This window comes from Silurus meridionalis, chromosome 24 (genome assembly GCF_014805685.1).
Source record: "Silurus meridionalis isolate SWU-2019-XX chromosome 24, ASM1480568v1, whole genome shotgun sequence".
NCBI lineage: Eukaryota > Metazoa > Chordata > Actinopteri > Siluriformes > Siluridae > Silurus > Silurus meridionalis.
In genome coordinates, this window is record NC_060907.1 from 16,189,095 (window position 1) to 16,213,463 (window position 24,369).

Here is a 24,369-nt window from a genome sequence, read left to right on the forward strand (position 1 = left end):
TTAGAGCACATCTTTGCAAAAAAGAAAAATCACAGACTCATTCCTTACGTTTTTATTTTTTATATCACGGAGTGAATGGAAAGAATGCTGTTAGCCATTACATCACATCTGCATGGGTGCAAAAACAAGTGGCCTTCCCCTCTATACCAGTCAAGTTACTACAGTCATTGGGGATTCATGTTTAAAGTAAAGCTGCAAAAATGTAGACTGTGCAATGTCCTTAATGTAAGAAATTATGATGGGATGATTGTGACAGCTCAAAATGTAAGTGGAAAAAGTCCTACATTGGAAATACTTTAACATTTAATGTAACCTCCACAATTTCACTGAAATGAACACAAGGACTTTCTATAAAAAAGGAAGCCTTTTCTGCAGGAAAATTGAATACTATACCCATTAGGGAGGGGGGCATATCGGATCTTCGCCCTACAATCAAATAATACTACAGTTTATTACTCAGTGGGTGGGTGGGAGGTTGGGGTTGAAAATGGAGATCTCTCAGGTCAAACAAAGACTCAATTTATGCTGTGTTGAGAAGATCCTGAATGGCCTTTTGGTGCGTTTCATTAAGCGTTGATACACACTGTGTCCAAAGTCCTCCAGAAACCTGAAGAGATGAGAACAACTTTCAGACAAATTCTGACACAGTGATCAGCAGCTATGTTCAGCCACTACAGTGGGTCACTCACTTGTACTTGACGAATTACATTTGCCAGTCTCTTGCTGCAGTGATCTTCAGTTTTAATGGATTCATTAGCAACTCCTTCAGCAATTATAAGGAATATCTTGGGCAGGTTTGCATTGTCAGGTCCAAGAACAGTAGGATTGTTGCTTTACAAAAAAAAGAAAAAAAAAAGAAAAAAACAATGAATTGATTATGATCAGTCCAAAAAAAAAAAAAACCATCCAGTATACAGGATCACAATTTTATGACTCACCTTTCAATAAGATCACAAAGGTAATTAAATGTGTGAACAGCCTCTTCTTTATCTTCATTGAGTGGTAGCCATGAAATCCAGTGAGGGAGGATCTCGTCAACATTGATGCATTCTGGTCGATACCTCATGACTTTGCCAACAGCAGAGATGCAGTTTTCAGTTGCGTTAACATTTTCCTTTGCTCTAGAATCTGCAGCCTGGATCACTCCAATCAGGAGAGGAATAGCTTCTGTGGGTTGTCAAAAGAAATTTCAATTAAATCTAAATCTGAGCAAAAGGTCATCAAATATGAAAAGTGATAAGGCACAAGAGTTTCCCAATTAAGTACTCATTTAAGTACCTAACAGTTTATTGATTTACTATTCAAAGAAAATATATTTTGCCTACATCTTATAAGCATAATATTAAATGAGTACAAAAAGTGCAGAAATGTAGATAATGTGGGCACCTTCAGCTTTTTGCATATTTTATGCACTTTAGATTTATACTTATTTAAAAGTAAAGCCATTGAGCCATTAATCTGTCCCTCATAATGACAAATTCGTTCAAATTTATTAAAAGGGGTATAACGTGAACAAAAGAATTTAATTGATTAAATCCACTGAGCAACTGGGAGCAATCACTGTGAAAGGGAAGATGCCTGCCACCTGGACTCTTCTTCCTAGGAGATGGCATTTTGGCAAAACTCAGTATCCTGCCTAGAAGGGCCTTTGGCTAGGTCAGAACTGAGGGAAATGGCCAAAAGCAACCAAAGCATATAGTCAAGATGCTGATGTGGCTTTGGGAAAAGTCTCTGGTTGTCCTTGAGCAGCCAAGGCCAGAAACCAGACTTGAATCCTACAGACCAGAGATGGCCAAATTTAGATGTGCAACAATGTGAACATACAAGTAAATCACATTTCCTTTTCTATGCTATACCTTTGGGAATGTACTGTGAATTTTCTGCTGGGATGAATAAATAGATCTTTTATGGTCTACATTTCAAATAGAAGATATTAAACAAACAGCAAATGAAACAATGTTCTATATCTGTACTATAAATCTGATCAAAGACTTTAGCAAGAATGTAAAATTATAATAGATCAAAATCCTTGACTACAATCAAATCACTATATTACATATTAATTTCTCTATTTCCTCAGGTTTTAAATCCAAATCTGAAAACACGATTATAAATTCTAGCAATTATGAAAGTCAGTAGGAGTAAGACAGAGTACATGTGTGTGAATGAGAGGGAGGGCAGTGGAGTGGTGTGGTTACAGGGATAAGAGGTGGAGAAGGTGGAGGAGTTCAGGTATCTGGGGTCAACAGTGCAAAGTAATGGAGAGTGTGTTAGAGAAGTGAAGAAAAGAGTGCAGGCAGGGTGGAGTGGATGGAGAAGAGTGACAGGAGTGATTTGTGATAGAGTATCTGCAAGAGCAAAAGGGAAAGTTTATAGGATTGTGGTGAGACCTGAGATGTTGTATGGATTAGAGACAGTGGCATTGAGTAAAAGACAGGAGGTGGAGCTGGAGGGAGCAGAGCTGAAGATGTTGAGGTTTTCATTTGGAGTGACAACGATGGACAAAATTAGAAACGAGTTTATTAGAGGGACAGTACATGTAGGACTTTTGGAGAAAGTGAGAGGTGTGATTGAGATCTGCCACCAGGAAGACCAATGAGGAGGTTTATGGATATGGTGAGGAAAGACATGCATGTTTGAAAGAGGCAGATGTAAAGGACAGTGGTATGGAGATGGATGATCCACTGTGGCAACCCGCAATTGGAGTAGCCAGAAGAAGAAGAAGAAGAAGAAGAAAAAGATACTCCAATACACTATATAAGCACACTGTAGAATTTCTGGGGGAATTTTCAGTCAGCACTCCCCCCCCCCCACTGGTGGTTTAAAAAATAATGCTTCAAGCATGTTTGCTTGCATTGTTTAATTGACTTAAATGGTTGCCTTATGTGTCACCTAGTCATGTTTAATGGTGCATTTTAGTTTAGAGATTAATACAAGTGGGTTTATTTGCTCTTGAACTTTATTACTAATTACATTGAAATGCCAATCACATCAATAAGAGTTTGTATTTGTTACAACATACAAAGAATTGAAGGTACAGTAATCCTCCGCTTTACCACGGTTCGAATCGCGCAGACCCAGTTTATCGTGAAATTGCATTTGCCACAAATTTGTTTGGCTGATTTTGATGGACCAAAAAACTTTTAGGGAAATGTTTGTATGGAGTTTTATGTTGAAATAATGAAATTTATTAATAAAAATATAATTATTAAATTACATAAAATATAGTACAGAAAGTAAAGAATGCTGGTGACTTGCTGCCGCCGCTTTTTTGACATCATAGGACACTTCAACCAATAAAAAGCAAAGAAACTACACCTAGGCTACACTACTACAGAACTGTATCCTGTACAGTACATGTACTTACTATAAATGAGATACAGAGTACTGTTTCTACCAATTTACACAAAATTCATCTCGCTATATTCTTGCAAATGTTTGTGTGTGTTTAAAGTGTGTGAGAGGAGGATTTACTGCTTAAACAAAACAAAAAACAAAAAAAAAACAAAAAAAAAAAAGTCCGTTTATCATGGTTTTCCTTTATAAACAGGGGATTACTGTATTTGCATCAGAAACATCTAATATTTCTGGAATTTGGTTGTGCTTTCTTTGATCAGTGACATACTATAAGATTGACAAAAGTAAAATTCCAATTTTCTCAAAACAGAACCCATCATATACAGAGCCAATATTTATGAGGTCTGAAAGTCTGATTAGTGACATTTGTGTAACATTAGTGACGTTTTTAATTGACTTCTGAGATGATCTCACCTGTGCAGAAGGGCCTGTAGCTCTCTCCTCCAAACTGGGCCATGACTCCAATCCCATAAGCAGCTGCTTGCCTGACTTCAGGGCTGGTGTCACAGAGTGCTTGTATCATGGGTCGCAAGAAGTACTCTGCATACTTGAACGAGGAAGGACTGCAGTGCTCAATCACATCATCAAAAATGCACAGACCCCACTGTCTGTCAGCCCAGGGCCTATGTGGGCACTACAGAAATAAAACGCAAAAGATTGTGGTCATTTGTGCAACATGTATTTACAGTGTTGTCCAAGTACAGGCCAAATGTTTAAAAACACCTATGCTAAACACATTCAATTCAATCAGACATTTCATTTTGCTATACATTTCCTGTCGTAGGACCATCTGTGTATCTACATTCTTCATTTAAAAAGTCATTTTAAATATTAGCTAGAGAGAGTTTTTCCCCTCACATTTAATGTAATATCGCAAACTGCGAGTCAAATCTTCAGGCAAATTTGTTGGCTAATTACCTAAACACAAACTGTTTGGAGTTGCCTTCCATCCAGCTTTTCACAATACTATTTTTGTTCATTCAGTTAGCTCCACTTTTTTATGTGATTAAGGTCAGGGATTAAATTTGTTATCTACAGGTGATTTTGTTACAAATTTGGGTGTATGCTAGATAAGAGAGCTGTGAGCAAATTCTAATTTTAGGAGGTCTTTAGGTGGTGTTATATCATTTAGAGAATCCTCCTCCCTCATAATACCATCTAAAAGTACACCAGTTCCTTTTCCAGCAAAACCTGCCAACACAGTCATGCTGCTACCTCACAATTGGAATGAAGTTTGGGAAAAGCGTCAAACTTTTTCCCTCCATATATTGTGCTGTCCATTATGGCCAAACTGTGATAATTCATGTTTAATCTGATCAGAAAACACTCATACAAAAGGCTGATGACTACCTGCAAGCAGCTTTTTTTATTTTATTTTTTATAAACAGTATAAGCTTTTTCTGCACAACCACCTTTCAGGCTGTGAAAATGCAAAAGTTACATATTACACCTCACTTCTGTTCTGATAAAGCTGCTTTAAATAATGTCCATTGTGAAAAGATCTATAGAAATAAACTTGAACCCTACAAGTTATCATTTGTTTTAGACCAAAGTTTTTCATCTTGGGGAGAAACTTTGTGCTTAAATTTATTAAAATAATATTAACCCATGTGTATCCAGTCTCCAATAAAACTACTGAAACAGCAAAACAGCCAACCCTTTTCTAAACTCAACATTTGGGCATAAAATGAAACATGAACTAAGAGATCAGAATTTAAATTTTGATTTAAGGAAATGTGCACCAAAATGTGTTCAGCAATTTGAATCATGGGTTATTTGTCACTAATGGTACAAAGATCAGCAAAGTATGAGAACTGTTGGGCAGAAATTAAATCACAGTAAAATTCCTTCAATTCACAGTCATGTAAAAGTAATCTGTAATCTGTAGTACATTCATTGTCTTGAATGCTTCAATAGTTGGGTTTTTATCACCAGTACCAGCTGATGAAACTGTATGAGCCTTTTTTTTATTCCAAGTCAGTTTTACTATACCACTAATAGCGAAACTTAATCATGTTAGTTCAAAATAAATTACATTTCAAAATAAAAATAAATCAGACTATACTTACTATAAGATTGACTATAAGCTGTAAAAGTTGTTCAAACCAAGAAAGCACTTTTTCTTTGTAACTGCAGAACACAGCATGTAAAATGTCTGACACCTTGGTAAGAATGTACACATCATTCTCATCCTGGGGGAAGAATATTAAATAAAAATATTAATTATATACAGATGAAATTAATAAAGTATATTTTAAATAATCATATTTAAGTGTGCATTCAAAAGTCTTAAGAACCCTTTTATTTAATATTTTATTTCATTTTGCATGTTTGTGCTAAAGTGCTTTCAATTCTTGTCCACAAGAATCAAACAAAAATATTGGGTCTGAATACTTTCTGAAAGCACTGTAGTGCACTCTCATACCTCGTCTTGTAATGTTTCTTCCACTTGCTCATCATAATCCTCATCCTGTCTTTTGGCTGTACAGAAAAGGAAAAAAATAATAAAATACAAATGACTTATTTGCACCTGATGGAAACGTCATTCTTAAAAACCTTTCATTAAGATCACCTTGTCTGAGCTCTTGGTTTTTAAAGTGCTCTTCCAGCTTGCTTTTCAGAATACCTCCCATTTCCTCAAAGTGTTCACTGTTTAGGCAGCCGTCTCCCATTAATTCAATGCACTGAGAACAAAACCTTTGGATTAACACTACAAATGTCTAAAATCAAATGTTTAACTTTTTTTTGCTTAGAGGGAAAAAAAATTACAAAAAGAGACAATGTAAATAATATTACAGCTATAACAGAAATAGTAAAATACAGAATAGATATATGCAAAAAAAAAAAAAAAGAAATGAACCTTTGCAAATGAGTGCATGATTTCTGACAGCACATCTGAATCTGGCTCAGTGCCAATGGCTTTGATGAGCGCATCACACATGAAATGCCACATCTGAGTGAGGTACTCTGGACCCCTAACACGAGCACATTCCAACAACAAAGGCATGGACTCAGCGGCAGCTACCCGCACACGTGGAAAATAAGTTAAGGATTATCTGAAATATACATAAAATACACAAAGACAACACACTTCAGGTGTCCCTTACACATACACAGACTAAATGTAGTTAAACAAAGGATATCGTCATGGAAGTAGAACTTCAGCAAAGGAACCATCAGCTTAACAACTTGCTCTGTATACTCCACAAAACCTTCTTTTAGCTCCTTAGCATAGCAGACCTGAAAAAAGGAAGGATAAAAAGTAAATGAATGTGTCAAAATAGAATCATGATTATATGCAGAAAACAAAAGCTCTTTTAAATTTATTTCTAAATTAACAAAAGATTCTAAATGTATTAGATCCTGCAGGTTACTGGGGCATTTTGCGTCCAAAAAAACACGCTTAAAATGAAATTTAAAACAATTTAAAAAATAAAGTTCAAGAAATGCATTTAACTATATGCTAGGAGACAAACAAGTGTGTGTGTGTGTGTGTGTGTGTGTGTGTGAGACTATAGGTCATGCAAGTTTCCCTTGTTTAAATGTAAGCTTGCATAACACACTTCTACAAGTCTCAATCATAATTTAAACATACCAACATCTGACATGCCGTAGCCTTTTCTTCTAATCCAGCAGTCTTGATGCCAAAGCTTTGCTGGTCTCCAAGATTCACAAATTCCCAACCATCATCTTCAGACATATTCTCCATGTCCTGGGCTGAGAGAGCAACATGCATTGAGAAGAAACTGTGAAACATGGTTAACCATCCAGCCTTAAACACCATCATAATAACTATTGTTTAGTATAATAAAAATTACAAGTTAGTGTGAATAAACAGGATAACATTATAGCACAATTTGAAGCAAATGTCTGATTTAACACCATGTAAACATTATAAACAAATTAAATGCAAACAATTACATGATAAAATCAATTAATTTAGCAATGTTAATTTATAAGACATGCTATAATGACCACCCCAATTCAATTCATTTTTATTTGTATAGCACTTTTAACAATAAACATGGTCTCAAAGCAGCTTTACACAGATAAGCCCCACTGGGCTGCATTAAAACTGTGGTGGTGTTTCATGCCTCTGTATGGCTGCTTTACCAAGCAGACAATGTCTGATGGGATTATGAGGGAATGTGCTGTGCAACACAAAACTGCACAACAGAATGGACTTTCCCCTTCAACATCTCACCAATTTACATACAAGTTACAATATAAGTTTTATCTTGTGTCAGCAGAACTATGTAAGGACAAGTGCTGCAGCCATCAGATTATTTTAGTCATCTAGTTTTCTACCAATTATTTCATCGATTAATTAGATAAGAATTACTTTTTCTATATTAAACAGCAATACTAAATATACAAGAGAAAATAAAACTGGTCTCAAATTTGTTTCCTTTTTTTTTATTACTTTTTATTGCTGAAATTGCAAACAAGAATATCTGTGAAAATTAAACCTATTCAGCACATTTCACTGACATTACTCCAGAGTTTAGCAGGTAGTGCATCAGTAATAACGGCCATGTGCTGTTTGCTGTGATGATTTTTTATACTTGAATAACTCGTAAAGGAATCGTTTAAGCCCTAAAGGACATCATACAGACTTTGTTGTTTTTACTTTGGGCATAAATAATTAAAAAATTAATTTGCATTTCGCAACCTTAATGGAGGTTTGAGGAAAGACGACAAGTGAGGTGTCCCGTCCCCCCCATAAATCCTAAAATTCATAAATCCTTGTGTACCTGCACTAAATTTTTATACCCCTAGAATTAGATTTTTAACTATTTTCTCCACTACACGATCTTAAATGAGGCAGTCATTCTACTTATTCATTAGTAGCTGCTTTTAGGTCTGTGAATAAGTCAGTCAAATAATATACAGCAGTTAAGACAAGAGCCAAGCATCACTTACTATCTAAGAGAGCTACTTCAGGCTTGATGGAAGCAGTTTTCATAAGTGGTCCCATAACCACAGGAAGGTACTGCTGGAACTCTTTGCCCAGGATCTTACACATTCTGGCCCATGCAGAGATCATGTAGGAGATCTGCAGATAAAAAATATGCTTGTTGACAAAGCAGCAGCAGTCAGTTGGAAACAACGTGCAATGATCTTTTAGCATTTTGCATTAGCATTGCTTATTCTAAAACATTAAAGTGGTAAAGAGAAATACAAATAAAAACGATCATTGAAGACGTTCAATTACATTTTACAGTAGAAAAGTTTCCTTAACTCCATGTAGACATCATTACATTCAAGCTTATTAGGGACCACCCACCTGTGGGTCATCATCCTCCAGGTCATTGAAGTCAGTCTGTGTTTTTAGGAGCAACTGCATCACTGCAGATGCATCATGCATAAACTAAAGTGAGAAGATAATGAAGTCATTTACACACTCTTGCTTACAGAATAAATTTGTGACTGTATAAGAGTGTAAGAGATGTGTACATCTCACACGAACCTTCTCTTTGCCCACAGCGAGGCCAATTAGACTGATGCACTCAATGGTTTTGCCTCTAAGCAGACGAAGCTCCTTCTGTATAGCGTTCTCTACGATGTGTTTAAGGGAGGGCATGAAAAGATCATAGTAAGGAACAAATCTCTCCTCTGCTGTGTCAGCCACAGAAGCAATGGAGGTCACCACCTGTTCCAGCACCAGCTTGGTACCTTTCTGAATGAGCTGATTTAGAAAGAAAGAAAAAAAAAAATTTTTAATTACTAATTTGAAATTAAACACCAGTGAAGTTGCCTTTTTAAAAACAAAACCCCGTCCAGGGTCAGGAGTCCAAGACAACTAGCTGTGCTCTCTATGCGTGGAAGGAGCAGCTCACTCTCCCTCATCACTCACAACACAACATTCAGCAGCTCATGCATTGGGGAATGTGGTAAATCTCTCTTGTAATGCCACTCTGAAGTGCAGCAGTTCAAAAAAGATGAGGCTTTGGCTGGCTTCATGTCTCAGAGCATGAGACCACTGGAATTGTTAGCAGTTTGTTGATAGGAAAGTCTCAACTAATAGGTAGGAAATTGCCTAGAATAAATAAGCAAGACAATCTGAAAACTTGGCAAGTGGCTTAAATTAAATATAACCCAATCTAATAGCTAAATAATACCCAATGTAATACTGTTTAGAGGGAACGTGCTACTACTAGTCGGATTAAATTATTGTAATGTTTAAGTTTCATGTCAAATATTCTGAAAGTAAACTGTTACAAAGCATGATGTTTTTTATTAACAGACCTCCTGGAGCTTGGCCACCATGATGACATGGAGGTGCTGAACTAAGTTATCCAAGTAGGGAACGAGAAGAGCTTTGGGGCAGTCCTCAGTGAAGTTAATTAGAGCTGCTGCAGCATGAGCCTGAACACGAGGGTTTGACTGATCCTCCATGGTCTGGAGAAGGGCAGAGATGACCTATAACAAAGTAAGCATGGTTAAAGTATGAACAAAATACAAAACCTTTGGGTAGTATAGTTCATGTTAAGGAATCAAAAATTACATTTAACAATTTAAACAATAAAGACGTAAAACAATGCTGCTGTTTGTCAAAGCAATTTAAGACAAAAACAAAGCTTAATGTCCGTAAAGTTACACAATGAATGTCAAAATGTCAGACAGAAATGATTTACATGTTCTTGAGTCATAAACAAAAAGAAAGGTGAAAAAAGTTTCAGCTTAAACAAATCTCTGCATTTGAGAGCGAGACGCCTTGCTTAAGGACCCAGCAGCAGCTTGGTGTTGCCAGGATTTCAACTCTTGACCTTTCGATCCAAAGCACAACATTTACCCACTGATCTACGACTTCCCCTTATCAAACATCTAAACTGTAACTCTGATACTTTACCAGGATCACAGAGACTATTGATGCATTCTAAACAAATACTTTTATTTTAACTAATTTCAATTACTTCATGTGCTCTTGGTAAACAAATACCTTGTCGTGGAATTTCTTCTGAAAAGTAGGAGCAAAATCTGTGGCCATCTGTCCAATGGCATTACATGCTGCATATCGAACTCTGGGATGCTGAGAAAAAAAACGAGGAAAACAAGAACCCATGGTTTTTAAGGATGAAAGTGACACTTTGAAGCAAAATGACATTTAGCACAACCATAGATGAGTTCAGTTTAACAATAAACTGTTTGATACTCACAGGATCTTGGCAGAACAGGAGAACAAAACTGACAATCTCATTCAAAATAGACTCCATCTGCTGATGACAGCCTTCACCAATAGCAGAAAGTGCCATAAGACCAGCATGCCTGTACCTCCAATCCGCTGTGCCATGAAGAAACAAGTATTGGGGGTTTTCCAAATTCCAAAAAAGTAGGTGATTCACAAACCAAATAAACACATTTTATTCACAATAGAACATGGAAGAAAAAAAACTAAACTGATGTACCATTTCAAAGAAAAAAATGTGATTAGGAACTTGATGGCAACATCTCAAGAATTTAGGATGTTTAACACTGTAGCATTTGTACGTTTTTATTTTTTATTTCTATATACACATACGTTCATATACATCTGAGAACCGAGGTGACACCAGTTGCTGGAGTTTCATGATGCACCAAAGGTTTGCGAATTGTGAACAGTCTGGACTGCAGGGAGGCCATTTTAGCACCCTAACTCATCAATGAAGCCAAGCAGATGAAAGACGGTATGAGATTTAGCATTGTCTTGCCCAAATATGCAAGAGCGTCCATAGAAAAGACGAATAGATGAAAGCATTTGTTGCTCCAACTCCACTACATACTTTTAAACATTGTGACTTTCCAGATGTAAAAGCTGCCCATTTCCAAACACACTAATACACCCCATCAGAGATACAGGCGTTGTGTGCCGAGAGTAAGCTGGGCAGTCCCTCTTCTCTTTAGTCCAGAGGATGCAGGATCCATTGTTTTGTCTGACCACAAAACAGTTTTTCACTTTGCCTCAGTTCATTTTAAATGAGATTTGGTCCAGAGAAGATGGCAGCGTTTCTGGATCATGTTCACATATGTGAACAAATGCATCGGCTCTTTCAGAGACAGAAGACAAGGAAAGCTCCTGGCCCAGATGGTGTCTCCTCCTGCTGCAAAGCATGTGCTGACCAACTGGATACCATCTTCACCTATATCTTCAACAGATCGCTGGAGCTGTGTGAGGTCCCCTTCTGCTTTAAACTCTCCACAATCATCCCGGTCCCCAAGAAACTCTCCATCACTGGACTGAATGACTACAGGCCTGTCGCTCTGACATGTGTCATCATGAATACCTTTGAAAAGCTGGTATTGGCCCATCTAAAGAAGGTGACAGAACAGCTGCTGGATCCCCTACAGTTTGCACACCGAGCAAACAGATCAGTGGATGACGCAGTCAACATGGGGCTAAACTACATTCTGCAACACCTTGACTGCTCAGGAACATATGCCCGGATTCTGTTTGTTGATTTTAGTTCGGCTTTCAATACAATAATTCCGGGAATTCTCCACTCCAAACTCCTAAACCTCACTATACCTCCTGCCATCTGTCAATGGATCACCAGTTTCCTGACAGGTAGGAAACAACAGGTGAGACTGGGAGGTGTTACCTCCAGTATTCGGACAGTCAGCACTGGTGCTCCGCAGGGATGTGTCCTTTCCCCACTGCTATTCTCCCTTTATACTAATGACTGCACCTCAAGTGACCCAACTGTTAAACTCCTGAAATTTGCAGATGACACCACCCTCATCGGACTAATCCAAGATGACGATGAGTCTGGATATGAGCAGAAGGTGGAGCAGCTGGTGCAGTCAGAACAACCTTGAGCTAAACACACTCAAAACTGTGGAGATGATGGTGGACTTTAGGAAACATCCCTCAACACTACTCCCCCTCACAATATCCAACATCCCTGTGTCATCTGTGGAGAACTACACGTTTCTGGGCACTACCATTTCCCAAGACCTGAAATGGGAATCAAACAAACTCGATTCTGAAAATCTGGAACAGGAACAGTTTCTTTCTCCAAGCAACCACCCTGACTAACAACTGACTGACCATAATTTTATTCCCTGCTCATATCTATCTAAGTACTGCACAGAACTGTCAGTCATCACCTTATCCGTATGTTACACACACTATGGCTGCTATATATTGTACAAAGTTATATAGTAAACTCTATCATACCTGGCACACAATACTGTCATTTGCACTACCATGCACTCTCACACTTTACTTACATCACTGATCTGTACCCCTATTTATTACCCACACTGTCTATACTGTCTCACATTGTCTACATTGTCTAGAATTGTCCGTTTTGTCATGTATAGGTTTTTTGTCTGTACTTTTGAGAGTCACAAACAGCTGGAACCAAATTCCTTGTGTGTGTCAACACACTTTGCCAATAAACCTGATTCTGATTCGGCTTCATGTTTGCATGACAGAAACTTATCCTGAATTTGTGGATGACTTGGCAAAACTGTTCACAGGCAATTATTTCTGGAAGGGTTTCTGAGCCCATGCAGTGATTTCCATTACAGAATCATGCCTTTTTCCCCATAAAGGCAGTGCAACCTGGCCAAAAGATAACAAGCATCCAATATTGATTTATGCCTTTCCCACTTACATGCATTTCTCCAAATTCTCAGAATCTTTTCAAGATATTATATACTGTAGCTTATAAGATATTCAAAGTGTTCTGACCCATTGCCAATTAAATGAATTAGTTGCTTTAAAAAAAGGTTAATCCAGCTGTTGCTTTTTAATAACACTAAGTTTTCCAGTCTTTTGTTCCTAGCTCCTTTAGACATGTTGCAGATGTCAAATTCAATAGAACCTTATTTTTTCCTTTAAAATGGTAAATTTGATCAGTTCAAACCTTAACATTTTTAAAATGTAATATTATAAATATATACGTTTCCAAAATTAATCAGAAGGGATACAGCAATTCAATATTTTATCCCAAAAATAACATTTGTGAAGGGTGTCTGTATGCACTTACGGTTTTGCAGCATCTGCATAATGTGTTGTTTGATCATGGGCAGCATAATTTTGCCTCCAAGGCCACAAGCAATTCTATCTAGAGCACTCTCTCCTGCCACAGCATTACTGGGGGAAAATAAGGTAGTCATAAGTAATAATAAAGTGGTACTTTACACACTACTTAACATGCTTAAATCACACATGCTGCAAGCAAAAAAAAAAAAAAAAAACTTTTTTTAACTTTTGCCTTAAAACTACATTAAGAAGTGTTCAATCGCAGTTTTAACATGTGAGGAATTAAAATTTAAATAATCCAGGTTGCCCTTCAACAGACAGTTGGCAGCACTCAATTAAAGGCAGTCCCAGATTTACGATGGTTCAACTTACATTTTTTTGATTGTATGATGACATTAGCTTTATGGTTAATTTATAAAGATATTTAAATTTTCATTTTCACGCTGCAGTCAAACATAGCAGCGTATGTCTTACGACACAATAGAACACTGGCAGGACGTACGCATCTCCACGTTGTGAGAGTACAGTCGTCTCGGAGTTAGAGGGCGCGTTTTTTTGGTGTTTCAAAGTCCAATTTTAGATCGTGTCTTTTTTTTTTTAATCAGAGTTGCTAGACAGTGAAAGAGTGTTCACTCATGTACTGGTGCTCGCCCATGCACCTGCACTCGTCCATGCAAATAATTACAAACTATGCACCAGAGAAGTTACTGAGTGTTTGTGGCTTTGGGGGTGTTACTTTAAGTGTTGCTCCATCTGCATCAAAAGGGGAAACTACATATAAAATATGTTCCTGTGTAGTGTACTTTCAACTCTGTTTAGCCAAACAGTACATAAACACCCATTACATTAAAGCCTGTGTCTTACAATTTAACGCCTTTATACCGATATATACATGTACTGCTATATTTTTTCAATGTCTGCAATAACAAAGTATCTTAGTTTCTTTTTACAACATTAAAGTATTTGGGTCTTGGTCCACAGTACTTTATAAAATGTAAGATTTTGGCAATTAAAAAAGCTTCTTTAAAAACTGCCAATTAAACATCTAGAGAACCAGTCACCCAAAGCTACACTAAAACTTTCATAGTGGGTAATTTTTTTCATTAATTGCTTCCTAACAAGTAATTATTTAGTTCAGCAAATAACTAATGGCAAATAAACTTTAAACACTTCCTTTTCTTTTAAACTATAAAAGTAATTTAGTAATTGTACTAAAACATGAATCCCTAAATGTCCAATGTTTTTCATGTTTAATTCTGGTATACATGTTGACTGAATGATTACTGATTATGTACAATGTACAAAATTTGTTTCAGTATGTTTCCACCCAATATTATTTCACCACATATTTAATTAAGTTTAAATTTACAGCATAATGACCTCCCTAACAATGTCAAAATGTGTCTAACCTAAAGAGACCTGCAAATTCTTGTTACCTGTCAAAATCATCATCTTCTAATTCATCCGCCATCGCCCATTCCTCATCCTCCTCCAAGTCCACCATCATAGACAACATCTGTGGCACTGTGTGTGTGTGTGTGTGTGGAGAGGGGGATTATTAAACCATTTCTCAATTAAAAATCCATGCTTCACACTTTAAAGGCTAAAAATCTGAAAGACTTAAACCCACTACAGGGTGTGTGTGTGTGTGTGTGTGTGTGTGTGTGTGCAGAGCCAATTACTGTTGAGAGATTCAGATTTAATAAAATATAGGCCTTGAAGTCACAAAGCCCCAGACACACACTAATATTACAATATTTTGTACATTACCACTCTGGGCCACAATGGCGGTGTGTTTCCTCAACATGGCAGCAGCAGTTTCAGAGAGCGTTACAATAACTTCAAGCGCCAGTTGCCTCTGCATGTTCGTTAAATTTGTATCTGCACACAGCTAAAGGCCACAAAAAAAGCAAAAAAAGTTGATTCATTTAATGCTTATATTTGTATATGTATAAATATATATTTTCTGTATATGCTGAAGAAAAACAAGTGAAAAGAAGGTATTTATGACCCTTCCCTTTAAAGGTCAGGAGGACAAAAGCGTTTCCATATTTGAAAAGCTGTGTAGAAATCCTGCAATAAGTCAACACTTATCCCCCTGGATGAATTTTGGTTTAGTGTGCCTCTCTTCCTGTCCTGCTCTACTACAGGAGGGGTTCCAAAGTGTACTACAGGCAGCCACATCAAGGCAAAAAATGAGTGAATAAACAGTTCATTTAAAATTTAATTCCATTTAGAGACCACTTGCACAGCATAATGCATGTATACTGGACTTTACAGTAAACAACTGTTTGCTGCTTAACTCGAGGTTACTGGGAAAGTCTGTATATATGCACACTGCAGTTTTACCATGCTAAACTTCAGAAAACAGCATTTTTAACCATTTAATGAGAAGATTTTGCATTTCATTGTTGACATTTTAATAAAAGTTCTGTATACTAGCAATAAAATAAAAACCATTAATGTAAATGAGATATGGATAAGATTTCATTGTTTTATCCACCTTCCAGTAACATGACTGTTCCAAAATATAGTAATAAAAAAAAAAAAAAAAAACTCAAAACCAATGAAAATTTAACATCCAGCTGCAAGCATGCCATTGATGCTTGTGTAAACATTTCAGTAAGTCAAATAGAATCAAACTTAACCTGTTATCAATGTTTCCTTTTTAAATATGTGAATGCTTTTATTAATGCAGATCTGAGAACATAAACCACACGTTTTATTGGCTACATAGTTATTAAGGTGTTCTAAAGCCTTTTACAGTAATATAATATTTGCAAAAATACAGAGGTATTAGGCAACAGCCATTAAAGTTCTTTCACATCATTTTAAAATGATATAAAAAAATATGCTTTCTGAACCTAAGCTTAATGCAAAACAATAAAAAGGCCTTAAGTATTGTTCAATAATGAGAAATGAATATCTCTCCAGCCGGGCTTTGGAAGTCACATAGGTAGGAAACTCCCAAGCATTAAATTGAAGAGGTTACTTTTTGCCTGTGAAATAAAACCTCGATGAGCAGCACAGATAAGCAGCCTCAAGGAACCACCAGGCAAAAAAGAAAATCCACCTATGGCTAAAACAAATTAAATAAAAACTACAATAAAATATTCAATAGGTATACCTTGAGACAGAGTTGCAATGTGGGCTCCAAGTTTGGCCTCAGGTATTTAGGGGCAGTGTCAGCAATTTCTACTAGTGACTTCAGCACAGAATCATCACCTTGGTAACAGGATTCATTGACAGCCTAAAAAACATTACAGCAGGAAAAAAAACTCAGTCAAAAACCTTTAATTAGGTTTATGTAAAACAGAAAAGATAATGGTAAGAAGAATGCTTAATAACAGACTGTTTAAATGACACTTGCTGTACCCAGAAGAATTACCATTAAGACATTAAGGTTAACCTGACAAATAATTTGAAGATCGTAGGAATTTACTCACCTGTAGTACACCAGGCAGGAGATCAGAGAAATGTTTAAGTATTGCCATATTGCTCTCGTTGGAGAGAATAAAGGAGGCGGTTGCACGTGCTGACAGCATACGTATCTAAAAGGCAGATTTTAAAAAAAACACTAACATTTCCGATAACCCCAGTTTTTTTTTTTTTTTTTTTTTTTTTGGTGGTGGTGGGGGAGACAAAAAAATAAAAAAAAACAGCCAAAAAAAAGATCATATAGAGCAAGATTTGTGTTGCACATCTGGATGTGTTGAGAATTATTTTCAGCTACTGGTCAACAATTAAAGTAATGAAGCTATTAGCTTTGTGTGGCCCAATCAGCGCAAAGACGGACAAACCAGTTCAGAATTAACAGCAGCGCCGAGTCCAAATATTAACATAGTAGCCCTGTCCATAATAAACTGGTTGCTATTGACAGGGAATCAGATAAATTATTCATATTTGTTATTGTTTATTCATCATTTATATTCGTTCAGCAGCCAACTAGACATTTTTAAACATGGTTTCAGGCTCATAAGTGGAAAAGAAATATCAGAACAGCCGTATCAGCTGCAAGTCATGAACACAACACTTTAGGACAAAATTCTCTTACCTGTGGGTTTTCCTGATCTTGCATACACTGCACCAACATGCGTTTTATAACTTCCATATAATGCTGTTGCTGGTTGCCAAATATACCAGGAAAATTCCTGCGCACAAAAGTTGGAATGAAAAACATTTTATTTATTTATTTATATATATATATATATATATATATATATATATATATATATATATATATATATATATATATATATATATATATATATATATATATATATATATATATATATATATATATATATATATATATATATATATATATATATATATATATATATATATATATATATATATATAAAATGTGTATATATATATATATATATATATATATATATATATATATATATATATATATATATATATATATACACACATACACACACACACACACACACACACACACACACACACACACACACACAGACACCGTAATTTCTGGACTATAAAGCGCACCCTTACATAGCCACACCCACTGAATTTGACAAAGATTTTTATTTTTAACATAAATAAGCCGCAGGTGTCTACACTGAAACTAATGAACTTTACACAGACTTTAAACGAAAGACTCTAAATGAAATATGTTGCACTGCTATTAGGAGCATAGCGGTATTTTGGGAATAGCCTGGCACTGCATTCTTCCGATATTCCTGCGTGTGTGAAGACAGAGGATTATGTCCTTATTATTTTCTGATGCTCATTTCTAAGTTTCTTTGACTAATCCGTAACACTGTTGCCAAGAAAAATAAAAAAAGCACGAGTTTTGGAAACCTGTCTGTGCTTATATGATTTCTGTTGTAACTGGAGTTAGAGAGCTCTCTCTTCACCCAGACTCAACGCGTTACAACGGCTTTTATCTAAACAGTAGCCTACCAAGTAAGTCATTGTTCACTGTCTTCCTCCTTCCTTTCACAACTACATTGGTATCTTGACCTACGAGTGCATTAATGTACGAGTTTTCTGAGGTACGAGCAGTCACTCGGTCGATTTTTTGTTTTGTTACGCGAGCAAAAAATTGAGGTATGAGCTCGAGATGCTGCTGCTAGATGGCAAAGCGAAGCCAGAAAGCGAAGATTGTGACGAAAATTAAGATAAGCAAAGAAGAAAAAAAAACAAATTTTCCAGCCGCTTCCACTTATCGCCTCTACCCCCAGTAGGTCAAGGTACCACTGTATTTCTCTTTTGAGTTTATCTTTTGTCATCGTTTTGTCAGCTCAGAACACAGGTGAGGTGCGTTTTTTCGTTTCCGTTCCACTCTATGATAAAAGCTATAGTTCTACCAGAATGGTGATGTCAGACAGCTTACCAGAAAATATGTAGCGCAGCCTCTCGTAGACGAACATTTTGCGAGTTCACGGAGTCAAACAGAAACTTGAGAATCTCTGGCCACTGGTTGTTTCCATCATCATCTTTAAAATAAATTAATAAAATCCACCACAATAATTAATTTTATACATACATACACACATACATACACAAGATAAGTGTGATCTTTTTATTGTATAGGTCAACAAAAGCATTGCTAAATTTAAAGATACTTTGGGCATAGTTCTACTAACCAAGAAGATTGCGGGCCAGCTCAGCAGCTACATCACAAATCTTCTTGCGTATACTAGAGGATCCATCTAACTGGATGCTGGCAAGCAGTTCTGTTTTAACAGCAGTTTGAAGATCTACTGGCAGGCTTGGGTAGACTTCTTCGAAAGATGAGGATAGCAATCGGCGTAGCAGGACCGCTGCCATCTGCCTAACCTGTACAGAAGCAGAGAAAGGACATTTAGCTTAGAAACGCTTACTAGGTTCTCAAATGTCTAAGTAATTGGGACGACGCATGAAAACTACAAATCAGTGAAACTTTAATACAAAAAAGCAAATGAAGAAAAAAAAAAGTATTGGAAAGAGATGAGATAGAAATGGTGTAATAAAATCCACTTGCTTACCAAACAAATTAAACTTTTATCTGGAAAATAACAGCTTGTGATGCACAATATGATCTGAACAAATTTATCCTGAACAAACTACTACTTTACTAACAAACAGCTGCCTTTGTTAAGCAGAACAGGTTATGTGACATTAAAGACGTTTATGACAATTCTGCTTCTGCATAAAAATGCAACAAAATCCACTGAACTATTTATCAGATTTTGTCTTAAACACCTCTCCCTAACAAGTTAATGTCTCCTTCCCATAGTCAATAGCAGGTGTGGATAGAGACCCCTTTTTACTGAACCCTAAGGACATTTGTAGGCTGATGAGGTAATAAGTTACAGGAGATACATTCATTACAATTTTATTTGTATAGCACTTTTAACAATGGACAGTCTCCCAAAGCAGCTTTAGAGATAAAGAGGTTATGAAGTTGGGATGTAAGACTTTAGTGCCTGTTCCTTGTAAGTTTATCCATAAAGAGCGACTCAGTGGTGACTGTGGCAAAGAAAAACTCCCTGACATAAAGAGACATTCCAAAACATTATAAAAAGTTAAATCATTTAAATTAAAACATAAAAAAAGACTATTCTCATCGAATGTATCGCCACCCCACTGTTTCCACCGAACTAAAGTAAAACTTTATTCATACACATTAAGATAAACAGGCAAATGCTTAATGAGCAGTATGTTAGTTTGTATTCGGTTTATTCAGGACATCTCGTTTTCCAGATTTTACTTGCCACAGTGAAAACATTGTAGTTAAAAGAACAGCTCACAATGCTTCACATCTAGAACACTATGGACAGTTTCACTTCTGGTGACCAAGTTTAAAATCTTAAGTGACACAAAAGTAGCTCTCCACATGTGACTGGACCAGCAGATGTCAATACCAAGTGTAAATCTAATTAAATATAAATATTTCAATACCTTTGAGTACTGCAAAATCACTCAGTTTGCACATATCAAAACACTGCAGAAGAACATTTTACATACCTCCTCTGCAGCAGATGCATCGCGAATGGCCTGCAGCAAGAAGCTTATCTTTGTTGGTCCATGGATGTTGTCATATGTTTCCTACAATTGCAAAAAAGAACAAAGATTGAGGCAGAACGCTACAATTTTCACTGGAAAAAATTGCATTGCCATTGTATGAAGCTTTAAACACAAAACACAGCAATTACAGACTGTAATAAAGAATACAAATGTGATAAACATGAAAGGTTTTCGATGCTGAAAAACAAATCCTTGAGCAACTCACTCACTCACTCACAAACACAGTTAATCAAAACAGCTTTTCTTTAATTATACCTCCAGCCACTCGCCCAGCTATCTGTGGCCAGTCAGATAAAGAGTTATATGAGCAAGATTGGGCAGGTGTGAGTGATTGCATACTCCTGCCAGTCAATAACATTTGGCAATTGTGGTGTCTGTTGGCACATGCATGCAGAAGTGAGTGGAGAGCACTTTCATCAGAGTTGCTGTCTACCATGAACAGCATGGACAACAATTACTCCTGGCTGACTTCATGAAACTTTGCCTCCACCTTCCCCATTTGAGCAGCTGCGTTACCCCACTCCCACACCCCATGATCACAGCTGTGATGATCAGTGTGCCATTATAACCAGTTAGTACCGAGTAGTTACAGCTTATATATAGTAATTTTAAGTTGGTATTAGTGATTTGATACACATTTTCAAAAAACAGGGCACTTTTGGTTGAAAAGATTTAGTTTTGATTGGATGTTTCAAATAGTCAATACAAAGTCAGAACATACAGTTTAAGTGGTTGTGGTCACTCCAATACAATCACTGACAACAGCCCTTAAATTGTATGTTCTGACTTTATATAAACTACTCGAAACATTCAGACAAAAATAAATCTTTAGTTTGTAAATCAAAAACCTTTTAAACTGTGCTTACAAAATATAATTAAATATATACAAACCCTCACCCAAAACTGTTGAAGAAAAAGAAATGTCAGTGTCTATTTAAATGAGAAAAGTACACTTTAACCAGGCAGTGACTATAATTGTTTCAAAAAAGTATAAAAAAAATTTGTGAGGAACTAAAGAATTTCAGTCCATCTTGGGATGAGACAAGACCCTTGTTGGGGAAATTAAAGTTACATAATAGTAAGAATAAGAATAGTAAAGTGGATTGTACATAAATATGATGAGGTCTTTTCAATACAAGTATAAAAGTATAATCTTTACAGAATGAGAATACACATGTAGAGATGTACACGTTTAACAGCAGCATGATCAGAACATGTTTACAAGCACTGTTTGGATGTAACACTAATGTGGGCCAAAAGTACAACATTTAAAGAAAATCTGCTGCATCAGCAAGAGTTTCTGTAGTTTAGTGTTATGTGCAAATAAAAACATACTGTAAACTGGTGACTGCCCTGTCTGAATATTGGAAAAACGTGCTGATACAGTGACTGAACAGGTGCAGTTTTATTTTTTTATTGAAGCATAAATAGAGTAATATACTTTCAGAAATTCAAGACCACAAAACAGCTGAATAAGAAAATATGAATCTAACAAAAGGTTTAATAATACTGCAGAAAGAACAGTATTTTTATAGTAGTTTAATCAGTACTGTGCCTTAAGTAATGTATGCGACAGTTAACAATATTTTAGCTAAAGTTGTTTTTCACAAAGTTTATTTTGTGATGGTGTCCCCTAATGACATTTTTTTATACAATGTTTGAGCATAAGAAGCATTTAGAGAATGTGTGTGTGTAAATTTAGCATCATGGGTCTAAAAAATTGTAGTGATAATGCTGGGAAAATGATAAAAAAAAAAAAAAAAAAAAAACCTGAAATAAAGAAAGAAATTGTAGAAAAGGATAAACGTGGAACACACAAACACACACACACACACACACACACACACACAAGATCTGCAATATGGCATGTCTGGTAAGTACAGTAAGTACAATCATAAAGAACAACAAAAAATTACCTAGTGGAATCAATGTTTATATTTTATTACTTATGTTTATACTTTGTTACGAGTATGTTTGTATGTTAAAATAGGCATAAAACATTAAGGGCTGAAATAAGCGATCACCTGAGGTCTGAGAACGGATTCATTGCTTTTACTTTAATTCTTATGGGAAAATTAACGTGAGTACGAGCATACAGGAACACGAGCGGTTTTCAGGAACAAATTAATCACTGGGGTTCCACTGTATTATTAATTTATAAGATCAAATCTAAAGCCGGTTTCTCACTATTCTTTTTTATTTTGCAATATTTCATGATTACATGAAAGTCAGTAAAAAAAAAAAAAAAAAAAGAATGAGGAGTCAGATTTTGATCAGGGCACAGCAGCTACTTCACCAAACAAGAGCTGGTTATTTCAGTGAAGAAAAAGTGCAACACCAAACTAAACTAAACTAAACCTTGTTCCAGTTCGTGATTTCATTATCCAGGGGTATTAAACTCAGGACCCTGCCTCTCAAAAACCACAAACAATGTTGAATAATCACTTCAGCAGTTTATTATCAGTATCTATGACTGACCAGGTGATTTCATCTTCAGTTTCTGTATATTTATTTCATTTGGGCACTTTTGTTGGGTAAAATCACCGCTTTATCCAGTCTATACCGGGGACACGAGTCCACCACAGAGCTGACGCGACCTTTACACGTGTTTAAAGTGGAAATGGACTCGGAGCTCTTCAGCACTGCGGTTCCACTAAACGCCCCACAGTGGAAGCTCAAGTTTGGTCACGTGGTAAAAGTTAGTTTCCAACGATGCTACACCCTGAAACAGGACGCTGCGTAAATACTGCTGCATACAAAAGAGATTATTTTGTGAATTTATTAGCGCTTGATTGTAAATATGAGGTCTGAATCAGAGTCACTCTTTTCCCGAAGTGGCTAGTCACAGTAGATCTGATCTGTATGAGAGACACCGAGACTCAGACAGGACCGAGGCCTGCGATCAGACGCCTAAAGCGGGACACTTCATGATGAACCCCGAGGCTCCGGACATTAACACAACTCACTTTGTGTATTTGTGTCGGTTTTAAAGTCCGGATTTGATTCCGTTCTGCCAGCATCAGATGTTTTTAGGTTGCTAACGAGCTAGTGTGCTAGCCAAGCTTAGCCTTCTAAACACAATACACAAGAATCGCCTGTTGGTTCATTGCTTATAAATGAGCACTGATCAGGATTATATTTATTATATTCACCTACAGCGGCTTCTTTTTAAACTCTTACTTGTGTTTACGGTAAAAATCTACGATATTGCGATATTACTTTAGTGGAAACGATAATTCAGCTCAGGTTATAATACAGAAAATAAAAAAAATAATAATTGAGGAAGTTATGAAAGTGCCACGCAAACACGAACTCGATCATACTTATTTAGAGGCGGTTAGATAAGATAGATATCAAGCTAAACTACCAGAGATTTCAGCCGGTAGCTTAGCGGACCAACCGAAAACTTGCCCCGTCACACGTGGACTGAGCCGCACTACAGCGTGAAGCTCGCAGCGACCCGCCGGGACTGAAAAAGCGTCCACACGATCATTCAAAATACACCTGGGCTTCAAAAAGCGCTGTTTATTACCTCCGACTGCTTCCTGACATTATTGTCAGGGCTCATCAGGTTCCCCAGTAAGAGGTAAAATTGCTGCTGTTCCGCCATTGCAGTAGGATCCAGAAAGAAACCAGCTGATGCGGGAGGAGCCAAAATAAACCCGGCTTCTGTCATGTTTTGCCGCCTTATCGGATTTTCCTTCCGGGTTGCAGGAAGTTCTGCATCTACTGCAATAATTTAATGTATATACAATTCCACAAGCAAATCAAAAATGTAAAATGCAATAAATCTGAGGTATAATATGGACTCCGGCTGTGTAATCTGAGATCTTGCACAAATTCTTCCTCATTCACGGTTTCCGAGTCATTCAGCAAGTTTACAGATGCTCCAGAAGATGAACATCAACTGACCTTCTTGTAAAAATATGTAGTCTTTTTTTTTTTTTTTTTTTTTTAGCACTTTTAGCGACATGGAAAAAGACTTCACAGTAAATACT

At 36.5% G+C, this 24,369-nt stretch overlaps 1 protein-coding gene and 1 non-coding gene across 2 annotated transcripts; both read right to left on the bottom strand.

The window, feature by feature from the left end:
- Nucleotides 1-37: 37 nt before the first annotated feature.
- Nucleotides 38-24,057, bottom strand: kpnb3 (karyopherin (importin) beta 3). The gene is made up of 26 exons (XM_046837219.1): nucleotides 23,904-24,057; nucleotides 20,312-20,392; nucleotides 18,949-19,141; nucleotides 18,696-18,798; nucleotides 17,382-17,478; nucleotides 16,774-16,878; nucleotides 16,455-16,577; nucleotides 15,098-15,218; nucleotides 14,764-14,851; nucleotides 13,332-13,438; nucleotides 10,518-10,642; nucleotides 10,301-10,390; nucleotides 9,607-9,780; nucleotides 8,828-9,046; nucleotides 8,645-8,728; nucleotides 8,281-8,413; nucleotides 6,953-7,074; nucleotides 6,501-6,597; nucleotides 6,218-6,390; nucleotides 5,930-6,041; nucleotides 5,783-5,838; nucleotides 5,427-5,549; nucleotides 3,772-3,991; nucleotides 939-1,167; nucleotides 690-831; nucleotides 38-607 (listed from the first exon to the last, which is right to left on the bottom strand). Exons 1-26 carry the CDS (start codon nucleotides 24,045-24,047, stop codon nucleotides 521-523), a joined length of 3,348 nt encoding a protein of 1,115 aa, XP_046693175.1. The 5' UTR covers nucleotides 24,048-24,057; the 3' UTR covers nucleotides 38-520.
- Nucleotides 16,248-16,384, bottom strand: LOC124378700. The gene has a single exon (XR_006924289.1). It is a non-coding gene; the product is annotated as a small nucleolar RNA SNORA84 (small nucleolar RNA).
- Nucleotides 24,058-24,369: the final 312 nt, after the last annotated feature.

Excerpts from the sequence above, each read along its gene's own strand:
- kpnb3 (XM_046837219.1), bottom strand. The coding sequence starts at position 24,047 with ATGACAGAAGCCGGGTTTATTTTGGCTCCTCCCGCATCAGCTGGTTTC. Across the intron at positions 20,393-23,903 it reads ATGTCAGGAAGCAGTCGGAG|GAAACATATGACAACATCCA; the intron begins GTAATAAACAGC and ends TTGCAATTGTAG. Across the intron at positions 9,047-9,606 it reads TGGTGGCCAAGCTCCAGGAG|CTCATTCAGAAAGGTACCAA; the intron begins GTCTGTTAATAA and ends TTTCTAAATCAG.